Source organism: Montipora foliosa, chromosome 6 (assembly GCF_036669935.1).
Source record: "Montipora foliosa isolate CH-2021 chromosome 6, ASM3666993v2, whole genome shotgun sequence".
In the NCBI taxonomy this organism is placed as follows: Eukaryota; Metazoa; Cnidaria; class Anthozoa; order Scleractinia; family Acroporidae; genus Montipora; species Montipora foliosa.
Genome location: NC_090874.1, coordinates 49,663,885 through 49,676,384, shown reverse-complemented (window position 1 = coordinate 49,676,384; position 12,500 = coordinate 49,663,885). Strand labels below are relative to the sequence as shown.

At 39.2% G+C, this 12,500-nt stretch overlaps 2 protein-coding genes across 3 annotated transcripts in view; one reads left to right on the top strand and one right to left on the bottom strand.

Moving 5' to 3' along the window:
• LOC138007614 (coiled-coil domain-containing protein 34-like) overlaps positions 1-1,230 on the bottom strand; it is a 1,601-nt gene extending 371 nt beyond the window's left edge. Inside the window, exon 1 of the mRNA XM_068854634.1 lies at positions 1-1,230. This exon is cut by the window's left edge and continues 371 nt beyond it. Coding sequence (XP_068710735.1) covers positions 20-1,090 — 1,071 coding nt within the window. The 5' untranslated portion in view covers positions 1,091-1,230 and the 3' untranslated portion in view covers positions 1-19.
• A 39-nt stretch (positions 1,231-1,269) lies between these two features.
• On the top strand, positions 1,270-10,528 carry LOC138007615 (transmembrane protein 19-like). Of its 2 annotated transcripts, none has more exons than XM_068854635.1 (3): positions 1,270-1,346; positions 1,554-1,784; positions 5,916-10,525. In XM_068854635.1, the coding sequence occupies exons 1-3, from the start codon at positions 1,316-1,318 to the stop codon at positions 6,560-6,562; spliced, it is 909 nt and encodes a 302-aa protein (XP_068710736.1). In that variant the 5' UTR covers positions 1,270-1,315; the 3' UTR covers positions 6,563-10,525. The 2 variants fall into 2 exon arrangements, with proteins under 2 accessions (XP_068710736.1, XP_068710737.1); XM_068854636.1 differs by lacking the exon at positions 1,270-1,346 and adding an exon at positions 3,518-3,587 and having other exon boundaries at positions 1,653-1,784; positions 5,916-10,528.
• Positions 10,529-12,500: the final 1,972 nt, after the last annotated feature.

Below are 12,500 nucleotides of genomic sequence, written 5' to 3'. Positions count from 1 at the left end.
GGGGAGAAAAAGAAGACACTTATTTATTTTTCTCCTTTGCTTTTCTGTTTTCAATGTCTCTAAACAGAAGTGGTGGTGATGCTGGTTGAATCTCCATCCTTCCTTTTCTTCTGTCACTGTTTCTCTTCACCTTTGGTGGCACCCAAGGAATTGGATTGAAGTAACTTGGTGCTGGATACGAACCCCACTCATAATAACCTGTCAGCATTCCACCAGTGTAACCAAAGCTGTTGTAAACAGGCTTTGGTCTCTCTTTGGCCTTTGCAATCCATCTGCTGTATGCCTCTTCACTGTTCATTTTCCTTTCCACATCTTTCTCTTTCCTTATCCTTGCCTCTTCCTCGCCCTTCCTTTTTTCCTTTTTTTCCTGTTCCTTCTTACTTTCCAGCCAGTTGTTGTACACCACCGTTGCTTTTTCCAAAATTAAACGATTTGAATTTAATTTTTTCTCCTCTTCAAGTTGTTCCCGTAACTGCTTCTTTCGTCTTTCCTCAGAAACGGTTTTTCTTTTGTTTTCCATCCATTTCGCGACCTCCTCGCTTGCCTTTTTAAGTTCTTCGCTTCTCTTTCTTTGTTCATTTTCTCTTTCTTGTTTTTCCTTCCGGTTTTGAAGTCTCTTTTGTCTGTTCTTTTCACGATCTTCAGCACTCTTCTTCACAAGCCAGGATTCCCAGGGTGAAAGGCAATCTTCTTTACGTCCTGCTGCGGTAGAGCTATTAGTTTGAATCCCCTTTGTGTTAGATATGGACTCGGACCCCGTGATTTTGCCCAGTATTTTGCCAGAAGATTGTTTAGATCTCGAAAACGATGGATCCTTTGCAGTCGTGGACTTATTTTGCTTGGCGAAGCTCTTTGTCTTGTCTCCAAAGTCAAAGCTTTCATCTTTCGAAGTCTGTTTAGGGTGATGAAGAACCTCACTGTCTGTTTCACCATGTTCTTCACCATTACTGCTTAGGGAACCCTCGGAGAGTTCGGAGGCATCAAATCTATTTCCTCCTTCGCTATAAAATGGTGAAAGCAAAGAGCGAGTTGATTCGCCAAGGGAGTCTTCTGAAAACGTCCGTGTTAAAAACCGGTTATCTCCCTCCATTCATCACTGATTATCAACTCGGTCTTATTTGTCTCCAAATCTTTCGATGTTACTCTATTTAAACATAGTTAGTAGAGTCTACGATGATTTAAAAAACCGTCAATAAATAGCCGCCATCTTTTAAATTAGCCTCGTTTCTGAGTCCCTATTCTAGTTACCAGTGTACCACTCGTGTGACTCACCGCGAAAATTATCTTCTTTCACTCTTCCACATTCTCTTCCACTATGCTTGCTGAACAAAGAGATGGAGAGTTAAGTAAGCTCTTTTTCCTACTTTGCGAAAAATCCCACATTGTCGGTTTTGTTTGTTGAACCAATCAAAAGTCGTGTGAATTTGTTTTGGTCTGTTGGCCAATCAAGTACATTTGTTCATGTTCCATATGTTTGTTTCAAAGGTCGTTCGAAACTACAATAGCTCTGTTTACAACCGCGTTTTAAATGGATTTCCCAATCTTTCCTGTAGGGATAAGAGCTGCTTTCGCTATTCTCTCGTCCCTGATACTCGTACAGCATGGTGTCAAAAAAAAATCACTGGATCTGACCGGAGCCGTCGCTTCCGTTTTCGTTGGTTTCATTTTGACCTTTAGCAATCTCTGCTTCTTCTCTTCATGTGCGATGTTCTTCCTCACTAGCTCGAAACTGACAAGATTCAAGTCAGAGGTCAAGGAGAAACTAGAGGATGACTTCAAGAAAGGTTTGCACCTAAAAACACCTGCTGCGCTAGTCAAACAGACTGGTTAAAAAATTTAATAGTTTATGATGGCAGTTCACATTATGATGAAGGTTATTTTTTAGTTCCTGCTGGTGAGAACGGTGAGCTTATATTTTACAAACGTATTTCATGACCAGTTATGGCATGAGGTGTGTTGAAATCCATTTCGTTTTTGAAAAGAAAATACGTCTTGCCACAGGTGCCCCCACAGGCAGCGCAAGCTCGGTATACCACTTGAAGCCTTTGCATGGGAAAGTTAACTTTGAGCTTATAAATGCTAAAACAAACTGTAAATGTAGAAATAAACTTCACTTACCACTATGTACAGTCGTCCTTGTGTCTGTTTTAGACAGGTTTGTGGCTTTCGAATTTTTACGATGCGGTTAGTTGTCATTTTCCCTGATAAAAAGAAGAAAGGCTGGTGACTCGCGGCGAGCTTGTCCCACAAATTGCTCTCGCATCACAAAGTAACGGTCTGAATCGCCATAAAAACACCACAGCCTTAGGCCAGATAAATTTCCTATCACATCAACTCCACTCCGGGACCACACAGCGATTTTTGGCAGATAAATTCCAGTTAATGTTCGGCTTAGTATAATCTTCCCATGCGTTCAGCTAGATTTGTGGCTACGGCCGTTAAAGCTTGATGGCAATCGTATTACATTGTGCATTCTCATTGGCCAAGTGTTTCAAGTTTGCCCTCCGATTGCACAGAAAAGACGAGGACAACTGTAGAGGTAAGTGAAGTTTATTTCTACATTTACAGTTTATTTTAGCATTTATAAGCTCAAAGTTAATTTTCCCATACAAAGGCTATAAATACTATACCAAGCTTGGGCTGCCTGTGGCACCCCAAGCTCAGTGTGAGCATGGCCGACAAAAATATAAGGATTTGTATGAGAATCCCGATAAAAAGCTTAAGAAGATAATTATATGAAAAAATCTCAATTAAAAAGCCTAACCTTATTGCCATCGTGGATAGCTTCCTTCCTGTGTGGTTATATTACAGATCCAATGAGATTTGAGCCATTCCACAATTTCGTGGTTGTCAACGGTTATTATAATAATAAAATCCGAAGGCTGGAGACTCAATTCTCAGGTGCCACTAATTTGAGTCAAATATTCCTGGATGAAATATTCCCACAGTTACAATTTCACATCAGAATCAATTGACAAAGATTGAAGATTCATTTCAACCCACTATCAATGCAATTGCAGTCCTGCGAGCAATGTCAGGCGGTGAATATTGCAACAAAAGAGCGTTCAAAGGAGGTGCTTTAGCACAAGAGTGGCCACGTCTTCGACCGTTGATAACAAACTGACCCTTACCAGAGTGGCGGACCGTTTGTCACTTTGGGCCAGTTTACATGGAAGTGGGATATAACCCGGGTAGGTAGGGTAATCTGGGTACAATCCTGGTCAAAAGACTTTGGGACACTTGTCAAATTTGGCCGAAAAGTAGAGAATTTACTGGTCATGGTTCCATTGTTATATGAGCAACGCATGCTCTTCTTATGCTGCTTTTTTCGTGTCCTCCCTTCCCCCAGACAATTTTGAAACATTTGTGCGATTGATGAACTACTCTTGACTTTGAACACCATGAAATTGTAATGGGGGAAAGGCGGAAAGTTGGAATTGTCCCTACAGTTTTGACTAGGATTGTAGGTGGGGTCGAAAAATAGCTCGCGTTTACATGCAATCTTATACCACCCCAGGGTCCCAGGTATCCTTTCTTGAGGCTACTGCGTCACTGGTCGCTAAGTATGTTCACAAACAGGCAAAATGGTAGGTGAAGGATATGTTTTGGCAGATAATGCTCTTTTACTCTCACTAGCTTCTCTTGGTTCAACTTTTCAGTGCTGTGCAGGGTTTTCAATAAGAGTCGGCGGCCAGCGGAATTCACTGTCTATTGCCCTTAAACTTGCCGCCTACTTTTCCTTGGAAGTTACCGCAAATTTTACAAATAACATCAGAAACATTCACACAGAACATGTACCTTGGATCCAGAAAGTTTTCCTCATGAAAAAATAAAGACGCTTGAATTCTGAGTAATTTCGGAAAAAGATTTCTGTTTCCCTGTCCATGTCAAAGATCGAGCACACACGTTTTTAAGGCAGCAGTCCAGCAGTCCAGTGCTTGGTGTAAGCTGTCTGATTTGCTAAGTACATTTGAAGCTTGACAAGACAACATTCGCCAAAGGGCTTTTCAGTCACAACAGATAAAGTACATTGCACGCAGCTGTACAGAATGTGAAAGAGCCGTAAGGGGGGCTATGTCATGATATTTTAGCATCTTTTCAAAACCCAAAGTATGTCTTGCCATCAAATGAAATTAAAAAGTTTAGAGTATTCATGTCCTCTCTCTGAATAAAAAAGCCAGAATTATTTAATGTAATTTGTGTTGTGTTAAAATACCCTATATCATGCTCCAGAATGCAGGAAATGCATTCTAAGAGGCCCAAATTTCAGACTTTTCCTGGGGGAGGGTGCCCCCTGACCCCCCCCCCCCCTACAAGCTCATGCCTTCAGCCCCCAGAAAATGTACCACTGTTTATGGGGTTCAGAGCCACCTAAAATTTTCGAAAAATTAAGACACCTCTGAACCCCATGTACAAATTTTTTTTAAACTTTGCCAAAAGTTACATCTGATCCTGCTGACCAAAATCCTGTAATAAGAAAAAATTTTACCATGCCGTTTTTTAAATATAAGCACTTAAAGCTGAAATTAAGGGTGTTTTTAGCAGGTAAAAGTATTGCTATGGTAACCTATTGTGTCACAAAAATAATACCAATGTGTTCCCTAGTGATTGGGCAGTATTTTGATACCATAATTGTAGCATCAATTGATAAAGAGTAGTAATTATGACCCATCAAAAATCTACATCTTGGAAAGTGCTGGAAACTGCTTTGAGCCACCTTAACCAGTTTACTTTTGGTACACTTTTTTATGGTGTTGCTCTGTCTTGTCCCGCCTCAATTCCTTCTTATCTATTTTGAGGACAAGCTTAAAAATTGGCTTCCTCTATTGAAATTAATATTGAAATTTGTATACCATGAAACATCTGTGACAAGTAAAAATCAAGTTGATCAATATAAAATGTTATTGTCTCATGCGAATGGGTTGATTTTGGAAGAAACAATGAATCGAAAGAATGAGAATGCAGCTGGTCATACTGCACAACTTTCAAAGAGATTTACACAGGCCTTCTATGTGTACTATTACAAAATAACATGTGGATGCCAGATCATGAATCAAAATAATTGAGCTCCCAATGGAAGAAGCGCTTAAATTAAACTTCTTACGGGCTGATTAGGGCTGACTTTTGCCAAAAATGATATCTCTAAGGTTAGAGTGAATAGAATCAAGAAACAGAATCTGATTTCCATGTTACTGTGCATCTATTCAGTAAAATTTGGTCAACCCAGTCTGAGACCACCCCCCCCCCCCCCCCACCCATTCCCCAGTCACACTGAGAGAGACCCATAAAAACTAGGAAATTTTGTCAAACTTTACCTCAATTTTACAAAATTGATATCTTGTAAACAGGGAGTTAGGGCCAGGTGCAAAGAGCTAACCATTTAAAATGCAGTCAAGCTACATATTTTGAAAAAGAAGGTAGGTTTTTCTTGGAGCGCCCTACAATTAACAATTTATTATGGGTTCACAATATTGAAGTAGCCAGGCTCTCCGAGGGACTGGCGTCCTCAAACCCAGTGAGGAATGAGAGCCTTCTCACAGGCTATATTGAGGGTAAGCCCCTGACCAATCCTGTAGCGAGGTTTTATTCCAGTAATTGGAATAAAACCTCACTTGTTATTATTTAGCAATAAGCTCAGCCTTTTATTTGTTTTTCCAACCAAGTTATGGTAAATTGTCCACCATAAAGAAATGCAAAAGTTGGTGTTTGAGCATTAGCTCTTTGTCAGAGCGAAGGGCTCTGATGAAGGGCTAATGCTTAAAACATTAGCTTTTGAATTTCTCTGCTATGGTCAATTTACCATGATATCAGTTGAGTTGATAAACCCATTTCTGTGTTGCTCTTCCCCACCAATTTTCTTTAGAAACTAAACCCCTTTATCAACCTTTTATTGGTTTTTGCATTCTATCTATTAGGTGGCCAAAGGAACTGGATTCAGGTGTTTTGTAATGGAGGAGTACCAACAATATTAGCTCTGTTATACATGACTGACGTGGGTATTGGGGAACATGCCATTGATTATGCAAAGGATTACACCTCTTCAGTGCTTTCCACTGCAATTCTTGGATCATTTGCTTGCAGTTGTGGAGACACATGGGCTTCAGAAATCGGAACAGCGATAGTTTCCCATTCCCCTGTGCTTATAACAACATTTTCCAAAGTTCCTGTAGGAACTAATGGTGGTATCACCATAATAGGAACAGCAGCAAGTATTCTTGGTGGCACCATCATTGGAGTTGTCTATTATTTAACATTGGTGTCAATCATGACAATTCGTCAAATCAAACTTTTTCCACCCCAATGGCCAATCATTTTGATTGGCTGTTTGGGAGGTTTCTTGGGATCCCTTTTTGACTCTCTGCTTGGTGCAACTTTGCAGTATTCTGGATACTGTTCAGTGAGAAAACGGGTTGTCAACAAGCCTTCTCCAACGGCAAAGCATATTGCAGGGCGACCAATCCTGGATAACCATGCTGTTAATTTCATTTCAAGTCTTCTCACAAGTATTGCAATGCCTTACATTGGTTACTTCTTATGGAAGGGAATTGGTGATGACAACTAGTCTCAAAAAGGGGAACGTATAATAATTATACTTCTTTGAGACCCTGTGCCAGGTTAGCCACATTGCCCAATCCAGCACAGTGGTTTTGTGTAGGACGTAACCTCATCCAGATCAGTGGTCAAATCATGTTCTTTGCAAACAGAAAGGACAGTCTATCTTGACTCAGGGAGCGTTCACAAAAACCTTTTTTTTTTTTTTTTTTTGGGGGGGGGGGGGGGGGGGGACTAGGACTGATGAGAAATTGGGGGTCCCCCAAAGAAATTAGAGGTAAAAAGGGAGTTGTTTGAAAACTATAAATACTCTCAAGGGGGGTACCTTAAAATTGTCATTGGCCGATGTGAACACAATTTAACAAAAATATAATATTGAAGAGTGTATAATGGGGTTGACCGGCCTAAAAGACTACATGGTATGTAGTCTAGTTTCCTTTTCCTTTGTCATAATTTTGCTCCCTTGAGTACCTATTTGAATGGACACCTCTTTTAGGCCCTCCCAGTATTAAAGATTTCATTTAGCAATGGTTTTTCAGACTTTTTGTCTTCCAAGAAAATAGTTCATTTTGATGATATATTTTTCTCTGCAGCAGGCCGGACGTTTTTGTCCAGTGATTTCCCATTCCATGTCTGGTACTTTGATGCCAATATTTGAGGGGTTTTTAAAATTTTTTATTAGCGGTATTCTATTTTTTTAAACTTGCTTTTTAAAGAGAATTTGAGTGAACTCCAGCCTTGCCTAGGAAACTGATTCTCGGGTTCCAGGAACACTGGAAACAGCATTTCTGATTTTTCTATGTGCAATTTCCTGGCTTGTAAGGCACCTCACAGTGCCAAAAATGTTATGTCTGGTGCTTTCAGAAATCCTTTCCAAAGGCTTTGTTTGCCTTTGAGGCATTTTTCTGTTTTTGCCTTAATTTGTTTTGCTCGTTCTTCTGACTTCTGCATCGTGTATTGGTTTGTGCCCATGAGGTAGGTTGGGGGTGTCTCAAATTTTAGGGATACGAAAAGGGGGTCGCTGAAAGTAAGTAGGGGTCCTCCAAATTGTTTAGATATTAGATAATTTCTCGTCCGTTTCTTTTACCCCCCCCCCCCCCCTCCCCCCTTCCTCCAACAAGTTGTTTTTTTAAATGCTCTCTGAGTTGATTGCAATGTCCTCAGATGGAAAAATTAAATCATATGCCATGTCTTCCACACCATGCTTGGTTTGCCTTACTGGAAAGGGACATGTGAAAGTTCTACAGTAGCAGGCACTTGTGGTTTAGTCTTTTAAAATGTGTGCTTGTCTAGCTACGTATGCATGATAACTGCATGGATGTTTACACTTGGCACCAGTTCAACAAAGGGTCAAATGGCAATCAACTATAAAACTTTCCGTTTCCAATGTAACAGTAATCACAGCTATAGGTTCTTACCATTATGACATGCCTTTACAACAGGAGGACATAATTTTACTTGTACTGTACATACCAATATTAGAATCACAATTATTTATTGATGCCGTATCTCTGTCTATAATAATATTACATAAAAGGTTCATTACATGTATATTAATTTTATCTTGTCAGCAACAAGCCATCCTTTTTCAGAAACAACTGAAGGCTTTACAATGCCACGTGGCTTACCGTGGCCACCCAACCAACTAAATACGTCAACTCAGTAACCCATGCAACGGTGTTCAAATTACAACCATACGAACTTTGCAAGGTGGCGTGACTGTCAATGAAATTCGTACTGTAACTGTCCTAAATCTGCAACATATTTATCTGTTTATTATTTAAATATGGATTTACTAGTACCACTCAAAATCATTCACACAATCTGCAGAACAGAACTTGTTTTCTCTTTTGTTGTTCAAATGCAAGAGTACCCACAGACAAGTTATTTAAAGTTAAAAAAGTTATGAAAGTATCCAATATTTGACCCTATAAATTTGTTGTTGTTATTGAGTTTAAGCCCTTTCACCATCTTTCCCTTGTTCTATTACAAAACTTGAATATAAACAATTAAAAAAAAAGATTTTTAATAACGTTGACGAATATAATAACCACTCCTCATTGTGTCAGCAATCAAAGAATTAGTTTCGAACCATATTTGTTTGACGACTTTTGAGTATTTAGAAACCAATAGGAAGGATGATTGTATTGACTTTTGGCACCAGTTTCCTTTGCTTTTACCTTCCTTTTCTGATCTAATATAAAAAAAGTGCAGCATAGGGAGAAAATATCCTTATTTGCTTGAAATTATCCGACTTAAACCAAGACAAACATAAAAGCACATAAAAGAATTTTAAACAACCACATGCGTATTACTCTTTTAAAAGAACAAATTTAACATTTGAAAAATGTTAAATCTACAGGCTCGTTAAATTGGTCAACCATAGCATGTACTATCTTCATAGTGAATTGAATTTATTGAGAACACTTTTTGCAGTCTTACTGCTGACATTTGGCCATAGCGCATATTTACAGAACATTAATTAAACAACAAGTAATGTATTCCAATAGCTGTTAAAAGGGCATACATACGTTTTTATGAGGTTTCTGCATTTTAATATCTTGTATAACTATGAATGCGTACTTGGGAGTTTAAGAAACGATTGTGGCAACGATAACGCCAAAAACCAGTAATATTATTGGTTAAAAAAGGAAAAAAAGGTTGTGCGGCATGTATTTTTGTACATCATTTTCTCCCGTACGAACCGTACCCGAAAATTGGTCATTTTACGTTCAACTTGTTAAGGCCCAGTGATACGGGCAACAATTTTCGTGTAACTTGTCGCGCAACAATGTTGCGTTGCAAGTTGAGATGGTTTGTTGCGCGTATTACCACGTTCTTGCACAACAAATTTTCAAGTTGCACAAAGTTATAGCGACGTCTACATAAAAAATTGTCGCGCAAGAAGGTGGTAATACGCACAACAAACCATCTCAACTTGCAACGCAACATTGTTGCGCGACAAGTTGCACGAAAAATGTTGCCCGTATTACTGGGCCTTAACAAGTTGAACGTAAAATGACCAATTTTCGGGTCTTGACGACAACTTAGACAAACAACAGTGAATCTTTCTTCTCTCTCTCTTTACTTCAAATCCATAGTACCAATCTGGTTATAGCATACTTGGCCCGTATTGTACAACATGAACAAGGTGGAAACATCGTGAAACACCTGGTTTGAAGTGACGTTTTCGTCGCCGTAGCCGTTGTGGTTTCTTAAACTCCCTACCCATGTATTGCAGGATAATACTAGTATACAAGAGTTTCAATGAAAGAAGGTAACTACTCAAATCCCAGTTTATTGTATAGAACTATTCAGTTTGAACATGTGGCCTCAGTTGCGCAAAGGCCGTAGGCCATCCAGATGATAGCAGCATTAAAAATTCCAGAATGTAATTCAGTTACTCCATGTTAGAGCGAGTTTCAATCGAGTGTCGTAAATCCAAAACCAAAGTAATATTTTTACTTTGGCCGTTCAAAAAGGGTGGAGATATTCCAGTAAACCAATCAAAACTCTAAGTAATTACACGTAGCCGACACAAAGCGACAAAGCAGTTCGCTAAGTACTTCCGACACTCAATTAACCTGCAATCAGGCCCATTTTTAGCTTCGCCCATATGTTCTCTTATGTCGTCGCTCGCTAAAATTGGGCCTGACCAAAAGTCTCTCAAGAATTCCGGACGGTCGGCCAAATTTTGGCCGACCAAACTCGTGATCTGATTGGCTGTTGAAACGCCGGAAGTGAAAATACCATCGTGATTGCGCGGAGCTCTCGCGAAGTTCTCGAGACTAATCCGCCATAAGTGTACGAAAAAATTTGCTCCCTTTTTTTCTTACAATGCCGTGGACGGTGCAACTTGATTTTATTTGTATAAATGGAGATATGCCATCTGAAACATCTCATAACTTGTCCAGAATCGGGTTTGAATCTCTGGAACGAGTGAAATTAGCGATTCCGTTGTCGAACTCTGTGGCCATGGGGTTGAAAGTACTTTGGCACAAACGTCCCCTATGTTTAGAAAGCTAAATAGGTGGTTCTTTCAAATGGCAATGAAAGCCGATGCATATTGGTTTCGTGGATGAGACAAGGGACATATATATCAACAGGAGGAGAAGCTGATAATATCGCAAGTTGCACGAATGCATGTTCTGAATATCTGTGTATCAAACGGCTTTATTTATTTACTGTACATGACACGGTTTGTTTGCACACTTCATAATATTTCCAGTTGATTTAACTTAAAACTCGCACTCCAGAAACTAAAATGGCATGTTTCCAGAGAGATCAATTGTACAACAATAAAGGAAACTTTGCGAGTCCATCTTACTGTTCGTACTCCATCAAAAGATTAAGAGCCAAACTTATCATGATTTTACTGCGCGCAATTCTAGAAATACACTGCAACTGAAGATATTACCCGAAAAAATCACGAAAGAAACCTTCATGGGCAAACACGTTAAAGGAATAATGTATTTCTCTTTTTTTCTTTAAAAATCTATTGCCAAACCGTCCAACGACAAAATGCTAGGTTATCTCAATTACAAATTAAGATGTCAATCTCAAAAGATTGCATATTCAGTGAAGTTCGGAGGAAGAATTACACCGGCCTTTGCCGCAATATAGTCGTCGAAAACATTCCCCATGCTTTAAATGTGTTTTTCTCAACTTAAAGCCAACGGTAACTTTCGAATTCGCTCATAATAGAGCGGTTTTCAATTGAGTGTCGAAAGTAATTTGCTAATTACTTTGGTTTTGCATTTACTTCACCCAGTGATTGGTTCAAAGTTTTCGCGCCACTTTTTCAACCAATCAGAAGTGAAACCAAAACCAATTGTGGCTCGCGCGTGCATATTTTCCCGCCTTTTGTGTCGGCTACGTGTAATTACTTCGAGTTTTGATTGGCTTACTGGATTGTTTCCGTCCTTTTTGATTGGTTAAAGTAATTACTATGGTTTTGGTTTTACGACACTCAATTGAAAACTGCTCTATTCCTCCCACGGTAATTAACTCTGGTCAAAACAAAATAGCGTGAATCTGCCGTCCACGCGTGTATTGGTGTAATGAGAGTAAATTTGATTGGCCGATGAAGGACATGTCAATCAATCAAAAAAAGTGGGCGGAAGGAATTTCGAAGAGGAATTTGGTCAGGCTCTATTTTTCGTTTCGCCAACTCCACATTACGTATCACGCGAAACTAAAATAGAGCCTGATCGCAGGTTAACACTCAATTGAAAACCGCTCTAAACGTTGTCCAAGGTTTTCATACACACACTTAATTAGAGTCTAACTAGGTGTGCCTAGAGTGTGCATATTCATGGTTACGGGAGGAAATTCTAAAATCATTGCACAGACTGAAACTGTTGGATAGTGACTTATCAGCTAAGCCCCAATTGTTCAAAAGATGGATAGAGCTATCCACCGGATAACTCAATTGGTTTTGCTAGTGTTTATCCGCTGGATAGTGATTTATCTGGCAGATAGTGCTATCCAACAACGTTTGAACAACTGAGGCCAGATAAGGTTATCCAGCATTTAAAGTGCCACTGAGACCAAAAAAATATTACTCTTATTTTTCTTTGGATTTCTAAACGATGTTACATGTAACTAAACACTTATAAGAGACCAAAGTTTTTAAAAGCCTTGATTTCAAAAAGACACCTGTTTATTTTTACTAGAATTTTCCTTTTTGAAGTGCATATGACAAAAAAATATATTAGCTCGTTCAAAATGATGGTAGTTGGTTGTCGAGTTATTCAAGATTTTGATTTATGCAAATTAGAGGGCTTGTGACGTCACACAGTGGACACAACATTAATGTAAAATGAGAAATGAGAAAATATGCAAATACTAAGTCTGCAGGGTTGATGTGCTACCAAAACTACACATTGTGATAGTGATTATGATGTCACCATAGCAACATACTCGTTACCAGACCTCTACCTTCCCGA